The 18,484-nt window shown below is 34.2% G+C and overlaps 1 protein-coding gene across 1 annotated transcript in view; it reads right to left on the bottom strand.

Moving 5' to 3' along the window:
• ARIH1 (ariadne RBR E3 ubiquitin protein ligase 1) overlaps positions 1–18,484 on the bottom strand; it is a 129,036-nt gene that overhangs the window by 50,582 nt on the left and 59,970 nt on the right. Inside the window, exon 3 of the mRNA XM_004463732.5 lies at positions 3,516–3,660. Within this exon, the coding sequence (XP_004463789.1) occupies positions 3,516–3,660 (145 nt within the window). The remainder of the gene's footprint in view (positions 1–3,515; positions 3,661–18,484) is intronic.

Below are 18,484 nucleotides of genomic sequence, written 5' to 3'. Positions count from 1 at the left end.
TCAAAAGGTTAAACATAGAATTACTAAGGACCCACCAATTCTACTACCAGTTATATATCCAAGAGAAATGAAAACCTATGTCCATGTAAAAACTTGTACACAAATCTTCATAGCAGAATTATCCTTAATATTCAAAAGTGAAAGCAACTCAAATGTCTATCAACTGATGGATAAATATGGTATATTCATAAGGTAGAATATTATTCAGCAATAAAAAGAAATAAAGTACTGATATATACAACATAGATGAACCTTGAAAACATCATGCTAAGTGAAAGAAGCCAGTTACAAATACTGCATATTTTATGATTCCATTTGTATGAAATGCCCAGAATAGTATTTATAGTAACAGAATGTAAATTAGTGGTTGCCTAGGGCTGGAGGGCAAGCGGAGGAAGTAGGGAATGACTGCTGATGAGTACAGGATTTCTTTTTGGGGTTATGAAAATGTTCTAAAATTAACTGTGATTAAATGGTTGCACAACTCTGTGAATATACTGAACACTAAGTGGGTGAATTGTACTTTATGTGAATTACATCTCAAAGCTGTTATAAAAAACTATGTCATGCAAATATAGTACTTCAGAGAACTCCATGGATTGTAGCTAACAGAAAATAAAATCTTACAGTAAACCAAAAGATTTATTCAGACTAACTAAAAATAATAGTAAACTTTTGTTCTAACCATAGAGCACTTATATGATTTGAAGTGCTGATATTTTGAGGGATGGTTAAATGGAGCATATTATATTCTTAAATGAAATATTAAGCAACTAATTTAAATATTAGAAAACCTGGAAAACAGTAATTTTTTAAAAACTCAAATAATAGTATTTTAGTTTCAGAATAATTTATAATATTACTAAACCATTTTTTAATTAATATATGCTAATTGTTAAAAACAATTTCCTTCATCCCCATCCCTGTACCTCTACTACCGCTTCTATACAGAAAGTCACTCTTTTTGATTTTTTTACATATCCTTCCAGGGAAGTTCCAATGTCCATATAAACCATATAAGCAACATTCAAGTACACACATGTACATCATATACATGCAAAAAGTAGCAGTATCACACACTGTTCTGCATCTTGTAAATTTAGTAGATTTCTCATTGGTACACATGGGTCGACCTCTTTAAGTCTATATTACTTAAAACAGTTCACTATTGGATATTTAGAATGCCTCTTTTTTCCCCAACTACACTACTGAACTATCTCTATATATACATCTTTGTGATCATACGAAGAGAACTTTTAGGAAAAATTTGTAATAGGAGTACAGTTATAATTTTATGAAATTTCCCTTCAAAGAGACTGGAGCGATTTATACTATGGGAAAGTATTCAGTTTCTTACACTCATGCCTATAAAGTCAATTCTTTGATCTTTGGTCAATCTAACAGATAAAAAACAACACTTTATTAGTTTTGATTTGAGAATTGCGTTTATTATGAGAGAAGTTTAAACATTTGAAAAAACATTTAAGGTTGTGTATTTCTTTATCTGTGCACCTTCACATACAATACCCATTTTCCCAATGGGTTTTCTTTTTAATTCATGATTTGGAGGGGGCTTTTTACATATTTAAGAAATTGGCCATTTATAATTATGGAAAATATTTTTCTCTCAGTTTCATCTTTGAATTGAAATTTGATGCTACGCAGAAGCTCTTCGGTAGTGAAATATATCAGTCTTTAAATTTATGGCTCTGAATTTTAAGTATGATTAAAAAGCACCTTCCAACACTCCCTCTCCCAGTTTTCTTCTACTACTTTTATGTTTTCATATTTTTATATATAAGTATATACTCCATCTGTAATTAACTTTGATCTAAGTAGAATGCATTCAAACTTTCCACTTTCCAATAGCGTTATTGATTAATCGACCCAATTTGAAATGCTTCTTTTATCATATACTAAATCCTCATGCATACTTGATTCAACCTGTTCCATTGCTCTGCATATTCATGTATGCAGAGCATACATGACTGGTGGGCCCAGTCCTCCCCACCCCACCATCCCCAATTATCATCTGTTCTTCTTTTTCTTTTTAAGATTTATTTATTTATTTCTCTCCCCTGTGCCCCCGCTACCCCCCGTTGTCTACTCGATGTGTCCATTCGCTGTGTGTTCTCGTGACCACTTCTATGCTTATCAGCAGGACCGGGAATCCGTGTTTCTTTTAGTTGCGTCAGCTCTCCGTGTGTGCGGTGCCATTCTTGGGCAGGCTGCACTTTGTTTCCCACTGGGCAGCTCTCTTTACCGGGCACACTCCTTGCGCATGGGGCTCCCCTACACGGAGGACACCCCTGTGTGGCATGGCACTCCTTGCGCACATCAGCACTGCTCATGGGCCAGCTCCACACGGGTCAAAGAGGCCGGGAGTTTTAACCACCAACCTCCCATGTGGCAGGCGGACACCCTATCCATTTGGCCAAGTCCGCTTCCCCTATTCTTCTTTTTCATACTTTCCTGATTATTCTCTTTCTGAATACTCAAGTCAAATCTTTATTTCCCTTAGTAACAGCTCTTTTACATTTCTTGCCAGATTTACTCCTAGTTATTTTATTCTTTTTGTGGCTCTTATGAATGGTATCTTTTAATCCATTACATTTTCTAATTAGCTATTATTTGAAACACATTGATATGAAATTTCTGACATTGCTCATCATACCAGAGCATCTCAATTATATAAAAAATGCATAGAAAGAGGCATGGAAGTAAAATATATTAGAGTTTCAAACTAGTTTTACAGATTGAATGACATGTAAAAAACTTATCAAGTTTAAAAATACAGTGCTTTTCAGAATAAAAATTATAGCTCATTTACAGAAATAAGGTAAATATTTGGAAAAATCAATATTCTCATCCATTAAAATATCATCTGAGAAACAAAAAAAGCTGTTCTCATTACTTCCCATCAACAAAAGCCTTCACAGGAAGATTACATTTATTTGATCCTAAAGTTTCTTTACTAGACATACCACAGTAAATTACCCTAATTCACTGGTTGAAGGGGTACATTTTCATTCTCTACTCCAACTCAATCTACTAGAAAGGATTTGGATAAGTAAAAATCTTTTTTATGAAGAATCCTGAAAACTTCTTAGTGAAATTATAAAATGCTTTATAAGCGTTTTGGGTTAAAAAAAAAAAAAAGAAAGAAAGGAAAAGAAAACTTGAATTTTTACATTTAATTTTGATTAAAACAATTCTATTCACTGCCTGCCTAATTACACAATTTGTCTCATGGTGGTAAAATTAATTTGGCAAAGATTAAGGTATGTAATGATACTTTGGACAAGTTGTTCCTTAAAAAAAAATGGAAACAAATTGGAGGGTGGGGAAAGTGACAACACAAGCTCTTATTCTTCCTCTTCCCTTCCTTCTCAATAGTGAAAGATAATTATTTTACCAATCCCAGGCGTCCAGATTTCCCTTTGTTTAAATAATGAAAGTTGATTTACCCTCTGAAATAGAGAGTCATTGCTAATCTTCAACTACCAGATACTCACCGAGTTAGGGTAGTTCAAGTAGCAGATCTGACAAGGCATATCCTGTGCTGATGACCTTGTATTCATCTGGCGCGTTCGAGACTTTTTACTTGGATTAATTACATGACACTCAGCAAAGAGCTTCTCCAGGTTTCCATCAAAGTACCTGCATTATTTAAACAGAAAGGATGAGAGCCCAGCAATAGCACACTGTTCAAGCTCTCCAATACCCTGATTTTCTATTGGGAAAAGCATTAACTGAATTTTAAAAACCAAGATCGTAACTTTTACTCAGAGAGGAATAGAGTTGTATGGCTTCAAATTGTAGAAAACAGAGGCATGTATTTATGAAAGTAGATTGAGATTTTGTTGCTATTTGGATTTTTTTAAACTCTTTTAAAATTAGAGCCCTGGGAAGTAATGCTACTAAAATAATAACAGCACTGAGATAAAAGTTGTGCTATCTCTAATGGTAATTTAATAATTACCATTGGCAGGTAAATGGGAGTTTAAAAGACTATTTGATATAAGTAAGTTCACTTTATTGACAATTTTTGTTAAACCATCAAAATATTTTATTAACAATGCTTCTTTACTAGACCACCTACAAAGTATACCGCCTCCACAAGTCATTAAAAAAACTGAAATTATTTTGTCTCATTCTATACAATGGACTTGCTTTCTAAATATTCTTTTGAAATGAAATGATTTTTAATTTACCAGGAAAGGGGAAGGAGGAGAAAACAAAAAAGTTTATCTTGAAACATTTTTATATCATGTATATAATATCTATAAAGCTTTTTATAAAATACATAAATATATACAAAATAATTCAATATCTAAGATATCAAAAGCATGACCTACCAACTATCTACAGATTTTTTTAAAAAATTTTTTGTTGTAATAACATACACTCAACTCAAAATTTCCCAATTTACTTTGAAGTGTATAATTTAACTACATTCATAATACCGTGCCACGAGTACAAATATCCACTAGCAAACTTTTTCACCACCTCAAACAGAAACTCTGCACCCATTAAGCAATGACTCCCCTCCCCCTCCCAGCCCTGGTAACCTATTATCTACTATTTGTATCTATGAAATTTGCTTCTTCTAGTCATTTCATATAAGGAAAGGCACACAATACTTGTCTTTTTGTGGCTGGCTTGTTTCACTCAACATAATGTTTTTAAAGTTCATCCACGCTGTAGCACGCATCAGATCTTTATTTCTTATTTATAGCACCGTAACATTCCATTGTATCTTTATACCACATTTTTTCTACCCACTCATAAGTTGGACACTTTTCTTCCACTTTTTGGATAGTGTGAATAATACTGCTATGAACAGAAGCATACAATTATCTGTTCAAGTCCTTGCTTTCAACTCCTTTGGGTATATACCAAGAAGTGAGATTGCTCGGTCATATGTTAATTCCATACTTAACTTTTTGATTTCCAATGGCTGTACTATTGTATGATGTCACCAGCAATGCATAAGGGAACCTATTTCTCCACATCCTGGTCAACATTATTTCCTGTTTTGTTTTGAAATAACAGCCATCCTAGTATGAAGAATGGTTTTGATTTGCATTTCCCTGATGACCAATGATGCCGGGCATTTTTTCATGGGTTATTTATATATCTTGAGAAAGATATAACTATTTAAGTCCTTTGCCCATTTTTAAATTGGGTTGTCTTTTTGTTGCTGAGTTGTAGCAGTTCTGTATATATTCTGGATATTAAATCCTTATCAGATATAGTGTTAGCAATTATTTTCTCCCATTCCATAGGTTGTCTTTTCACATTCTTGGTATGTCCTTTGACATACAAGTTTTTAATTTTGATGAAGTCCATATTATCTATTTTTTCCCTTTTGTTGCTCTTTGGCTGTCATGTCTAAGAAATCACTACCAAATTCAAGTTTATGAGGGTTCCGCTTATGCCTTCTTCTAGGAGTTTATGATTTGGGTTCTTATGTTTAGGTCATAAAATTTAATACTCAAAACTTAACAGCAGAGAATGATTAATACCTAGCATAATGCTCCATTAATCCAGATTAACAGACATGGTCCCTTGCCTCTTGAAATATCTTAAAATTCTAAAGGGAAAAGAAATAAATAACTTTCAATCTGTGAATCAATATAAACAGGAAAAAATGTTAATGCTGAAGCTGGTTAACTATAATACTTTTTAGCTTGATAAAAAGAGTTTCCAATATTTTACTTTAAAAAATATTTATTTTATTTATTTATTTCTCTCCATCCCCTCATTGTTTTTTCCATTTGTTGTGTTCTTGTCTTCCTTTTTTAGGAGGCACCATGACCCAAACCTGGGACCTCCTGTTGGGAGGGAGGTGCCTAATCGGTTGAGCCACTCCACTCCCTGCTCTGTTGATCTCTCACTATGTTTGTTCCCCCTTGTGTCTCTTCTTGCATCAGTTTGCCGCCCCAGCCCGAAGTGTAAGCTCGCTATCTTGCTCATCTTCTCTAGGTGGCACCAGGAACCAAACACGGTAACTCCCATGTGGTAGGTGAGAGCTCAATCATGAGCCACATCCACTTCCCAATTTCCAATATTTTAATGAAGCTCTTGTTTAGGCTTTGTGTCACAGCATGGTGCACCCAATCAAATGAGAACAAACAACTTTCCTAACTAAAGCATATTTCAATGTAGTAACCAAATTACCAACCAAAATGTCATTCATTATAAAAGGGGAACTCATATGAGTTATAAGTTGTTTGTGATGAGCTAAAGTTAAAGTTGCCCTTGATGATTCAGCAAATCAAAATATATGTAAAACAGAAAATCAAATGCTTTCCTGTAAATTATAGCTTTGAGAAAATACAAAATACCACGTTTTATTTGAAAATCATAAAACATAACTAAAAATAAATATGAATAAACCAATGAAACACCTTGTTTTCTTAAAAATAACCATGCTCACAAAAAAGACAAACTCTTGCTACACAAAATTTGACTTCACACACTTAACAATTCCTAAAACTTTGGTGAACATTCTAGACAATATTCTGTACATACATGCTCAAAGAGGTGGGTGTATAATTTTATAGAAAGAACATCACACTCCGGTTTTATAAACTTTTTCCTTAAATGATATGAAACAGACATCTTTGTCAAGAAACATAGGTTAACATTATTTTTCATCGTTGCATAGCATTCCACGTAAGTATACACAATAATTTACTTAACCAACATTACACTGAGGGACATTTAGATGTCCCACATATAACAATCCTAGACTCAAATATTCTTGTGTATACATTTTTTTTTGTATACATCTTTTAACAGATCTAAGATTATCTCCAAAGAGTAAATTCCTAGAACTGTGGTTATAATAAGTATGCATATCTTATTTCTGGATTTATATTGTCAAAATACCCTCCAAAAAAAGATATCAATTCACATTATGGGAACCGGACTTGGCTCAATGGATAGGGCATCCACCTGCCACATGGGAGGTCTGCGGTTCAAACCCCAGGCCTCCTTGACCCATGTGGAGTTGGCCCATGCACAGTGCTGATGTGCGCAAGGAGTGCCATGCCATGCAGGGGTGTCCCCCACATAGGGGAGCCCCACGTGCAAGAAGTGCGCCCCGTAAGGAGAGCCGCCCAGCGCAAAACAAAGTGCAGCCTGCCCAAGAATGGCCCGCACACACGGAGAGCTGACACAACAAGATGAAGCAACAAAAAGAAACACAGACTCCCGGTGCCACTGAAAAGGAAAAAAGCAGTCACAGAAGAACACACAGCAAATGAACACAGAGCAGACAACTGCGGGAGTGGGGGAAAGGAGAGAGAAATTTAAAAAAAAAAAATAACATTATTACCAAACTCCCTGAGTTTGGTTTCCCCCCACATCCTTGCCACCAAAGAGATTTTTAAGATTTTGACCAATCTGATAGGGGAAAAAATACCCAGACTTATACGCATCTTTTTATTAGTGAGGTTGAATATACTTTTCTGTGAAGATCTTATAATTCTGTGAAGAACTATTTTATAATAGTAAACTGATGAATTGTTCTTTCCTTGGTTTCTAATTTGTCTTTCAACCATTTTTAATGGTGTTTAATTACCACTTCTAATTTTTATATAGGTAAATTTACCATGGAATCCCATTATGATTAATGGATTTCATCCCATTTTTTAAAACACTTCTTTCTATACCCCAAGATCATGAAAATTCACCCTTGATTTAGAACTTTTCTTTTGTACATTTAAACTGTTGACTTACTTGGAATTTACTTTTGTGTAATTAAGAACAAATGAGGGATTCCATTTCATTTTAATTCAGCCATTTACAGAAAGATGTTTTACCTGCATGGAACACTTTTCCCCACCTTTAGATCTCTTTACGGCTTTAAACCTCACTTCCTAAGCTAAGACTTCTTTAATAGCTCCTCACCAAAAGATTAGGTAAGGTCTCCTTGCATTACATCCTCATAATACTCAGTCCCTCTTCATAGCATTTAACTAACTCTGTAATCATTACATTATGTCTTATCTGCTAGAATGTAAACTCTGATGAGGACTATTTTTTACTACTTCTGTAGAACTGGTGTCTAGAAGTACCTTATTTATAAGCATTCAATTTTTTCTTCAAAGAGTTACTAATTAACTCATTCAACTGATCTTAAATACTCTATCATATACCAAATTTCTATATTTAGATAAGTTTATTTCCAGACTTTACATTCTATTCCTTTGATTTGCCTATTTTTGTAGTTTTCAATGAATTTTCAATATGTGATAAGGGTACTTTATCACTCTTCATTATATAAAAATGTTCATTTTTTCAAATTAATATATAATCACTATGTTAAAGTAAAAAAAGAAAATCCTGTTGGAATTTTCCTTGTAAAAGAGTATAATGATTAAAGGAAGAATTGACCTCTTTATAATATTAAGTCCTCATAGCCAAAAACAAAGTATCAATTCACTGAATTCCTAATCCATCTTGTCTCTCAAAAATTTTATACTTTTCATTAATCAGGCCCTGCACAATTCTCAGTGTATTTATTCTCAAGTATTCTAAGATCTTTTACTGTCAATCTGTTTCTTAAACACAGTACATAATGAAGTTTATGGTTTTTTTATCCACTCTAGAAGCCACCAAAAGAAATTTCAAATAGCGCTGGGGTAAACAGAGAACCCACTCAATTTTGGGCACATGTGACCCAGAAATCTGTTTCTTTTAGTAAATTTAAGCCTCATTTATAAGAAGTATTATAACATGGTTTTATTTTTATTTTCATTTACTAAATAGTCTTGTCCACCCATGATTCACAATGGTTATTTGGAAAATACCAAAATCTAAAGAGTTGTCTCTCTAACTTTTAAATTAATACTTACACATATTAATCAATTTTAAATAGCACACTGGTTGTTCCTATGTTACACAATGCTACACTCAAACCTCAGTTTTGGTTGGAACTTCCTAGAGCTTTTCCCAGCGGATTATTGTGTTATATAATTTTTTCATTAACTACACCGTTTTTACACTGTGAAGCTTTTCTTTCAAGAATGATAAAAACTGCCTTTCCCCCCTAAACTTAATTACACCAATTGCTTAGGTATAAATTCTAATGTTTATATGTATTGAAATACTCACTATGGCAAAGATCCTCCTCACTTCTCAATACTCTGTACACAGACAGAAAATTTGGGGGGGGGGGGGAGGTGGGTTGGCTAATCTCTAAAAAATAAATTGGATTCACTATAAATATGTCCATATAAACATTCTGCCAAATAAACATACTGCCATAATACTTTAAGAAAAAGTTGTATATTTTTTGAAGTTATAAGATTTTTCCCCTATAGGAGAAAATCCAACCTAATAACATTATGATAAAGCCTCTTGAGCTTCCATACTGTGAAACAAATCTACTTGACAAGGAAGCTATTAATAATACTTTCAAGTTGAACTACAAGAATTTGACTGTGTAAGTTTTAAGAAACTTTTTGCCATTTGTTCCTCCATGGAAGCCACTAGGAAGGAAGATGGATTAAGAAACTGACCACAGTGAAATAAAAGCAAGATAACTCCTAGACCTGAATTTGCAAAATCATAACAGAAACACAAAAAACAATATCATGTTAAAAAAGTCCCTGACTCCCATTTAATTAGAGAATAACTTAAATATACAGAAGCCAAGAGAACATTAAACTCCCGTCATTTAGCTTTTACAATTATCAACATTTTACCAATGTGACAAAAAGGCTTTTCTAAGTAAGATTCTCAGCATGAGCTTTCAAGGTAGATTCAAAACTATGCAGGACATTTTTAAAAACAAGCCAGTGAATGTTCCCTTCCTAACAGAGGAGAGTGCTATGACAATAGAGGCCTCAGAGGACAATGATGTTGGTTTCACAGGTGTGCCACTTTTATTGGTGGTTGTCCATGTTCTCTGGCTTGATCATGATTCCAATTTTACCAAGTTCTTCTAACATATGGAGTCTTGACCTCAGGGCCCTGGACCCTGGAACAGTATCAAGAACATTATACTTTGGGAAGTGGATGTAGCTTAAGCAATTGGGCTCCTGTCTACCATATAGGAAGTCCAGGGTTTGATACCCCAGGGCCTCCTGGTGAAGGCAAGCTAGCCCATGCAGAGTGTCACCCCACACAGGAGTGCTGGCCAATGCGGAGAGCTGATGCAGCAAGATGATGCAACAAAAAGAGACACAGAGGAAAGAAAGAACACACAGTAAATGGACACAGAGAGCAGACAGTAGAAGGAGGAGGGAGAAATAAATCTTATGAAAAAAAAAAAGGGTTATTATACCTTATTTACACACAGGTTGATTTTTCCTCTGGGGAGAAGGTCCAAAACTTTCTATACTTTCTCAGAAGAGACTACGGCCTCCAAAATCATTAAAGAAAACAAAAACATGTTTTTTTTAAAAAGCTAGGTTTACTTTCAGTCAAAGAAAAATCAAAACAATGGTTTCTATGCCCTCTGAACAAATATGTGCATGCAAGGAAAGTCTACATCCATTATGCCAATCAATGGACTTTCTCTCCAGCAGCACAATTTAGGAAAAAACAAAAACAAACAAAATACTCTGTATGAGTCATGCAATAGTAAAAAAAAATAATTTCTTCTAGTACATGAAAAGAAACAGCATTTGATTATTTTGATAATTTTTCAATATATTTAATGGAATATCTCAAGTTGTGAACCTATATGCCAAACAAGTATGTTTAAAATCTAGTTATGCTAAAACTGAAAATAAGTAATCAAATTACAAGACAACATATAATTGCCATTTTACATAGTTCTCTGACAGACTGGACAACTACACAGGGATGTATGTATTGTGCTTGTTAGTGGTGAAAATACTTGTTCTCAAGATGTCTCTGAAAGAGTGATATGCTAATTTTGCAAGAAATGGGAAGATAAAGCTCAAGAAGCACAGAAAATAACTAACTTCACAAAGTCAAACTGATTTAACAGTCAATGTGACAAGAATTCAGAGAATAAGATGAACCAGGGGCACCATACAATTTGTATGTAATGTACAGGTTTGAACATGATGCCTGTGACCATAACCTCAGAATGAAATATTATTGATGTCCCTTGGATTTGTGCAAATCCATATAGCTCTTGAGGAGATCAGGGCCTAAACAGTCAAGGGCATCTAAAGGCAGTGTTGATTAGTAATAGAGAAATAAGTATACACATAGTATGGAAGGGAAGTACGGAAGGTTTACTAAGTTGGAGAGTATAGATCTGATGTGGGGGAACCGCCAAGGAAATTCAGTTGATAAAATAAATTGACATGATTAAAATTAAGTTTAGGACAGATTTGAAAAAGGCTGGTGACAAAAGGTAGGATGAATTAGAAGAATGCTATGACAGCCTAGGAGGGCAATGAGGGAGCTGTCTTGGTTCAAATTAAAGATTTACTTGTAGGTATTAAAGGCACTATAAATCTTACATGTTAAAAAAAACAACAGAAGAAGTTAACTTTTTCTTATAAGGCTGCTCCTTTTCCTGTATCTGATTATGTGTTTTAAAAATGTTTGTTCTGAAATAATACAATTCTAGAAAGATATAACCATAAATGAGCAGCTACACATTGTTATAAAGAAACACAGTGCGAGCATAACAGGAAATAGTACTCTAGAAGCCCCCTAAAAGCCCCTTCCAATAACTTTCCCTTGCCCCAAGAGATAATCACTACCCTGTTTTTCTACCATCCCTAAATAATACAGTTTTGTTTTGCCTGGGTTTGAATTTTATGTAAACAGAATCATAGGGTAGACAGGAGTTCTTTTGGATCTGTCTTCCTTTCACACAATATGATAATTTCAAAATCATCTACATTATTGCTTGTAGCTCTAGTTCACTTATTTTTCACTGCTGAAGTTACCATTATAAACATGTTTGTATATGACTTTCAATGTAGATATGCACATACTTCTACCAGGTATATATGGAGAAGAATTACCAGGTCACAAATAAGTGTACCAAAAAAAATACATTTTTGCATTTCTTTCTAAAATCATTTACTCTAACAATTTATCTGTAAACTTCTTGGGATTTTCTATGTATACAATTAGACCATCAGTAGATACTAACAGTTCAGCATTTCCCTTACAAACTTTATACTTTATTTTCCTTGTTTGATGTACCGCTTTATACCATCAGCTCTAATATGATGATGTACATAAATGGGGCTAGACATCCACGTGTTCAATTCCATTTTAAAGGGAAATCTTTTCAATATTTCAGCATAAACTATTCTCTCCTACCAATGTTTTATAGATTATATTATAAAGCTTCCTTTTATGCCGAGTTTGCTATTTTTTTAAATCATGAATTAGAGTTGTAAATTTCTTATATCATTTATTTTGTTATTCTTTTTCTAACTTGAGACATCTATCTCATTGAGATTTTAAAGATGAATGCTTAGTTCATTACTTCCCTTGTATATGAATTTAAGGCTATAAACTCTGCTCAAGCACAACTTAAGCTGCATTCCACATTTTCTCCCCAATATTAAGACAACTGCTTAAATAATTCAATCATCCAAATTCAGTTGTCAATTAATCAACATTGATAGGACATAAAATACTGAAGAAAAAAGGATATAGAGACCAGGTATAATACAAAACCATTTATATTAATTAAAACATTCTATTGTTATGAATATATTTTTCATGAACATAATGTTCTAAGCTAAGGTTTATTTTCTTTTTTTTTCCCTCTCCCCCCCCCCCCCCCCAGGTTGTCTGCTCTCTGTGTACACCTGCTGCGTGTCCCTCTGTGGCCACTTCTATCCCTATCAGCGGCACCGGGAATCTTTGTCTCCCCTGTTGGGTCATCTTGCTGTGTCAGCTCTCCATGCGTGCAGCACCCTCGCGCTGGGCAGCTCTCTCCACCAGGCACTCCCCCACGCGGGGGACACCCCTGCGTGGCATGGCACTCCTGGCGCACATCAGCACTGCGCACGGGCCAGCTCCACACGGGTCAAGGAGGCCCGGGGTTTGACCTGGGGACCTCCCATGTGGTAGGCGGACACCCTAGCCATTGGGCCAAGTCCGCTTCCCTTTGTTTTCTTTTATCCCTCTGAAATCTCCTATTATCACCTCCATTATTGTTACTGAGAAGTCAGCTCACTCTTCAAAGTAATCTTTTTTATATCTGCAGCTAAGATTTTCTCTAATTTTGTTGTTTTCAGTTTTTCTATGATGATTTTAAATGTGGATTTCTTTTTACCATATTTTATCAAATTAAAAATGTTATGGCACTTTTAAGATCTTACCAGAATGTGACATAAGAAAATTTTCACATGAGTAAGTTATAATTTCAATCTTGTTGGACAGTAAGATGCCAGAATTGAAAAAGATCTATCTGGATTTCAGAGATGTTGAAATGGAAAAAAAACCACACATCTCAGAATCAAAGAAATAGTTATTTATTATGCATGAAAACGGTTAGGCTTCTTCAATCTGTGGCACTGATGTCTTTTACCAATCTGGAAAATTATCAGCAATTTTATCTTCAAATACTGCCTCTGCTCCATTCTTCCTTCCCTGTTGTCTATTACTCTCTAACCTCTCTTCAGTATTTTAAACCTCTTTTAGTTTATGACCGTAATTCAGGAAAGTTTTTTGACCTTCTATTAACAGTCCATTAAACCTCTCTTGAGCTTTGTCCAATATGGTGGTATATTCATTCACTTAGTTAATTTTGCTTCTATTACTTGTTTAGCTATAGAAATTCTATTAATAATTGGTTCTTTTTTCATATCTGTATGACAACCTTACTTTACAGTTCCCTGCTGAAAGGATATCCATTTTAGTCTGGATCTGACAATTCTAGTGTTTCAAGTTCCAGGTTGGTATTTTTTAATTAGAAAAATAATTTGAGGAAATGCTTTTGAGGCATTAGCTCATATTCATTTTCCAGAGAAGATTTACATTTGACTGTCAAGTATCTGGGGACATTAACTGTCTGGGACAGTATTTACAAGAGCTAATTTACTTAATCCTCACTCTTTGTGGGTCCGGACTCCAATTTTTTCCCATATACCAAAGGGCCAAAAAAATCACAACTCATTTGCTTAATTACCAGTTCTGGATGAGAATACACTTTCAAGGCAAAGCAGTGTGGAATGCTTGGCTCACTTCTCTAGATTCCCAGATTCTCTAAGGCCTTAACCCTATAATTCCTCTTATTAATTATTAATTATTTGGTGTTACTGGTTTTTAAAGATGCTTTGCTATTTCATCTTGCCTTCTCTGTTGTTTTTAGTGAAAGGAATGGTCCAAATATGTTTTCTGTCTCAGTTAAAATTCTACCATCATATTCCTGCTTTCAATTTGATGTCCCCATACTAAATCAAATCAACATTTTCCTTTTCTATGGATTAGCAAAATACCTTCCCAATTGGACTTCCTGATTCCATTCATCCTCCAACCTCTCAATCACTCCATCTTATTACTAGATTTCCCCCCCCCTGAAATAACATCACATTTCTCCATAAAACAACCCTCAAGGGTTCCCCACGATATAGGAAAAAAGTCTAAGTCCATTTGCCCAGAATCAAGGTCCTCCATCATGTGTTTCCTATTAAACACTGACAATTACTTCCCCCTCTATTCCTCATGCTACTTGATTCTAGCTACTCTAAATGTGATTACTGTTCAATATATTGTCCATAAACTTTGTACCCAATTTTGTTGTTTTCTGAATCTGTACTACCCAACTTCCCACATTCCCCATCCTTCCAAGTCCAATTCAAATGCCTTCTCACCAATAAATCATTTCCCACCTAAGTTAGAAATTACCTTTTATGATTTTCCATAAAATTTTAACTCTAATAACTTTGTAGATAAAAACTGGGTATGACACATTTTTGCATATTCTCTTAACACAAAACACCCTACTCAATGTCTTACACATAGCTAATATTCAGAAACATTCTTGAGGGTTTGAAAATACATATACCTACCAAGGAAACCAGGGACAACAGAATGGATAAAAGAAAAAAATCAGTGAGAATTATCACTGCAAAGAAAGGAAAGCAAGGACAGAAAACTAGCTAAGGGGATTACAGCGAAAGAATTTACAATGAAGAATTTAGGAAAAAATCATAAATAGAAATAGGAAAGCGTTGTAGAATGAAGTTATTCACTAAACTCTTAATCTGCACATAAATTCTCATGAACCAGATGCCATACTCAAAACCTATTAAGTTAGATGTCCTATTAAATCACTAGGCTAGTAAAACTATGATATAAAAATTTAAACTCAAGCATTCAGACTCTTCTGTACATTCCTTACTTTTTTACACAATAATTTCTATATCGCTATTTTCTACATATTAATAATATTTTCCAATTAATGATTCATGCAGTTTGTTCCCAACATATAACCAGTAGCTATAAAAAAGCTTAGAGAGTTTTTTATATGTATGTAAATTAAATCAATTTGAAAGCTGATGTACTCGACATATAATTTACATATTAAGAAAGCTGAACAGAAAAATAGAGTGGAAAAAATAGAGTTTTCTAGTTTGGGGCCAGTTTCTAATTATTTCCAGTATACACACACACACAAATGTCTTCCAAAGACAGAATAAAGTCCTTTCCAAATTAAGTACTTGACAAGCTGATCACATATTTTAAAAACCAGAAAAGGGGAAAATTATTAATCCCTTCTACAAACAAAAGAACTGTTAGGAACACAAAATTGAACACCCATACAGCCCAATGGTTCGGGGATTTATAATTAAGTATAATATTTTAGGTTACTGTAATCCCAGGTGTACCTGTAAGATTTTCGGGCAATAAGAAATTGAAGCAAGTGTTTCTAGCTCTCAAATAAGAAACAAAGAAGTATAAATTTGCATCTCCTTTAAAAAAATTTGTAATACGTCTATATACATTTCATTTATGTATTCTGTTCCAACAGTGGCTAATTGGTAAGCAGAATTAATTGGTTGACTTAGAACGCTAATTGAGAAAGAAACCTAATACCTAGGATAAAGAGTCACAGGCTTTGAAGCCATATAAACTAAACTTTCAACCCCAACTCTTATCACTTAGTAGCTGAACACCTGCAAAACAGGGATAATAATATTCATGTTCTAAAAAGGACTATCATGATTAGACAATATATTCAGAAAATTCCTAGTACAGAGATAAATACTGAATAAACCTGACATGACCATTATATAGTATTTTAATATACCTTCAATTAAAAATTTGCCAGATAAAATTTGATACACACTAAATTTGGCTTTATAATCTAGCTATTTCTAGGTTGTAGGATGGGGGGCAGGGAAGAAGTTTCCTTTTAATAAGTTCTGTATTTTTCAGAACTGTTAAAAGTTTTACAATGAACACATTGTTTTGTAATTACAGATAAAAATGAAAGTTCAGAAACAGTAAGAATCTGTTCAATCACTCCATCATTCCTACCTTCTGGATGATCACTAGAAAACTACCATTTTTATTAATATACATTTTACACCATACAAACACTCTTCTGTTAATTATTATGTGCACTTATCTTTTTAATTTGAGGTATGTAAAACAAGCACTATTATTAGACTTAAGTGTGAGGCCATATTTTTTAAAAGATGAAGTACTAAATAATAAACAGGTATGAACTCTATTTACAATGACATTTTCAAAATAATACATAAGAGAAAAAGAGTGAATCATAAAAATTCCTGGACATTTTACAGACTTTCACATCAATCCCACCCCTAGGTATAGCAACCTCAAAGTCCAATAACTTGGTAAAATTTTTAACCTGACAGAAATTGTTAAAACAATTTGAAGTACATTAAAATGCATTTCTGAATTTCCCCACTTCATACACTATTAAAAGCTATTACAATAGTAGCTAATACTCATAACAACACTGTCATTCAGGAACTATTCTAGGTGCTTTATATAAAATAACCCATTTAATTCTCAACACAACCCTGGTAGATAAATACTATTAATATCCTCATTTTTCACTGCCCCAAGTTCATATAGCTAGTAAATGGAGGTACAGGGATTTCATGCTTTTAAGTGCTTGCTGTGCCATGCCATGCCTGACCTTTCCATAAACTAATCCCCAATAATACCTTAATGTGTTTTAAACAGGAAAACCCCAGTATAATGTAGAATACTGATGAATGCCATCACAAAAGCCAGGTTTCTAATAGAATTTACTTTCAAATCCCTGAAGTTAATTGTGAAATAATATATTATTACTAATGTGGCTAAGAGAAGCGCCATGCTATCAATAACAACACACAAGTGTTAACTCTAGTACCTATACACGAAATGGGCATTATGTTTCAGACTAAAAGATGGAAAGCTATCTGCAACATAGGGAAGACTGAAATCAGCATTAAGGATTCTTTAATTCTACCTGTTCATTAAATGCAGTCAACCATTTATATTTCTTCTCTCCTCAAACATTCCAATTAACTCGATACTCACCTTATCATCAAAAATGAGTTTTTAGAAGTTATCAACATAGACTTATAAGAAAAGATACTAATTTGTTACTGACTCTAAAGGAGCTCAATGTTGTTTTTTAAAAACTTGCAAAACTGAAATCAATTTACAGTCATGCCCAAATTTCAATAAAAATTCTACTACAGAAAACTATATATGATTCAATTTAATTAAAATATTTACTGAGGACTAAGTAAATAATAGAAATGCAAGGATGAGTAAGAGTTTCTGCACAAAGAACTCTAAAGAGGAAATGGTAAAATAATTATTAAATCAAATACTCATGAAGAAGTGATTGTCTTCAGAAATAAGAAAAATCCCCTTAGAAGTAAAGATTAAGTTGGGTTGTACAGGACACTTAAGAAAAAAGGACAACAAGGAAGGCACAGGCCAATAAGTACAACCCCAAAGGTGTCCCATGAAGCTGTGCAGTTAACAGCTTACATGAATAAGCTGCAAAAGTCTTGTATCAGGTTTAGAAAATACAAAGTTGCAAAGTTGAAGCAGCACAGAAATGATATAAATTAGGAACCAATTTAAATGGTAAAAGAGATAAATGACATAAAGAGGACACTGAGCAATAGAAAGAATTTGAAAACCTGAATAGAAAGTAACAGAGTTCATGGGAATGAAACACACGATAGGTGAGATCGACAATATATTAGAGTGAAGCAGACTTGGCTCAACAGTTAGAGCGTCCACCTACCACATAGGAGGTACATGGTTCAAACCCAGGGCCTCCTTGACCCACGTGGAGCTGGCCCACGCGCAGTGCTGAGGAGCACAAGGAGTGCTCCCCGAAAGGAGAGCCGCCCAGCAAGAAAGAAAGTTCAGCCTGCCCAGGAGTGGCGCTGCACACACAGAGAGCTGACACAGCAAGATGACTCAACAACAACAAAAAAACAAAACAGACTGCTAGTGCTGCTGACAATAATAGAAGCAGACACAGATGGACACAAAGATCAGACAACTGAGGGTGGGGGGGAAATGAGAGAGA

This window comes from Dasypus novemcinctus, chromosome 3, assembly GCF_030445035.2.
Source record: "Dasypus novemcinctus isolate mDasNov1 chromosome 3, mDasNov1.1.hap2, whole genome shotgun sequence".
NCBI classification, from domain to species: domain Eukaryota; kingdom Metazoa; phylum Chordata; class Mammalia; order Cingulata; family Dasypodidae; genus Dasypus; species Dasypus novemcinctus.
Note: the sequence above shows the minus strand (reverse complement) of the source record. Positions and strands in the feature narration are given on the sequence as shown.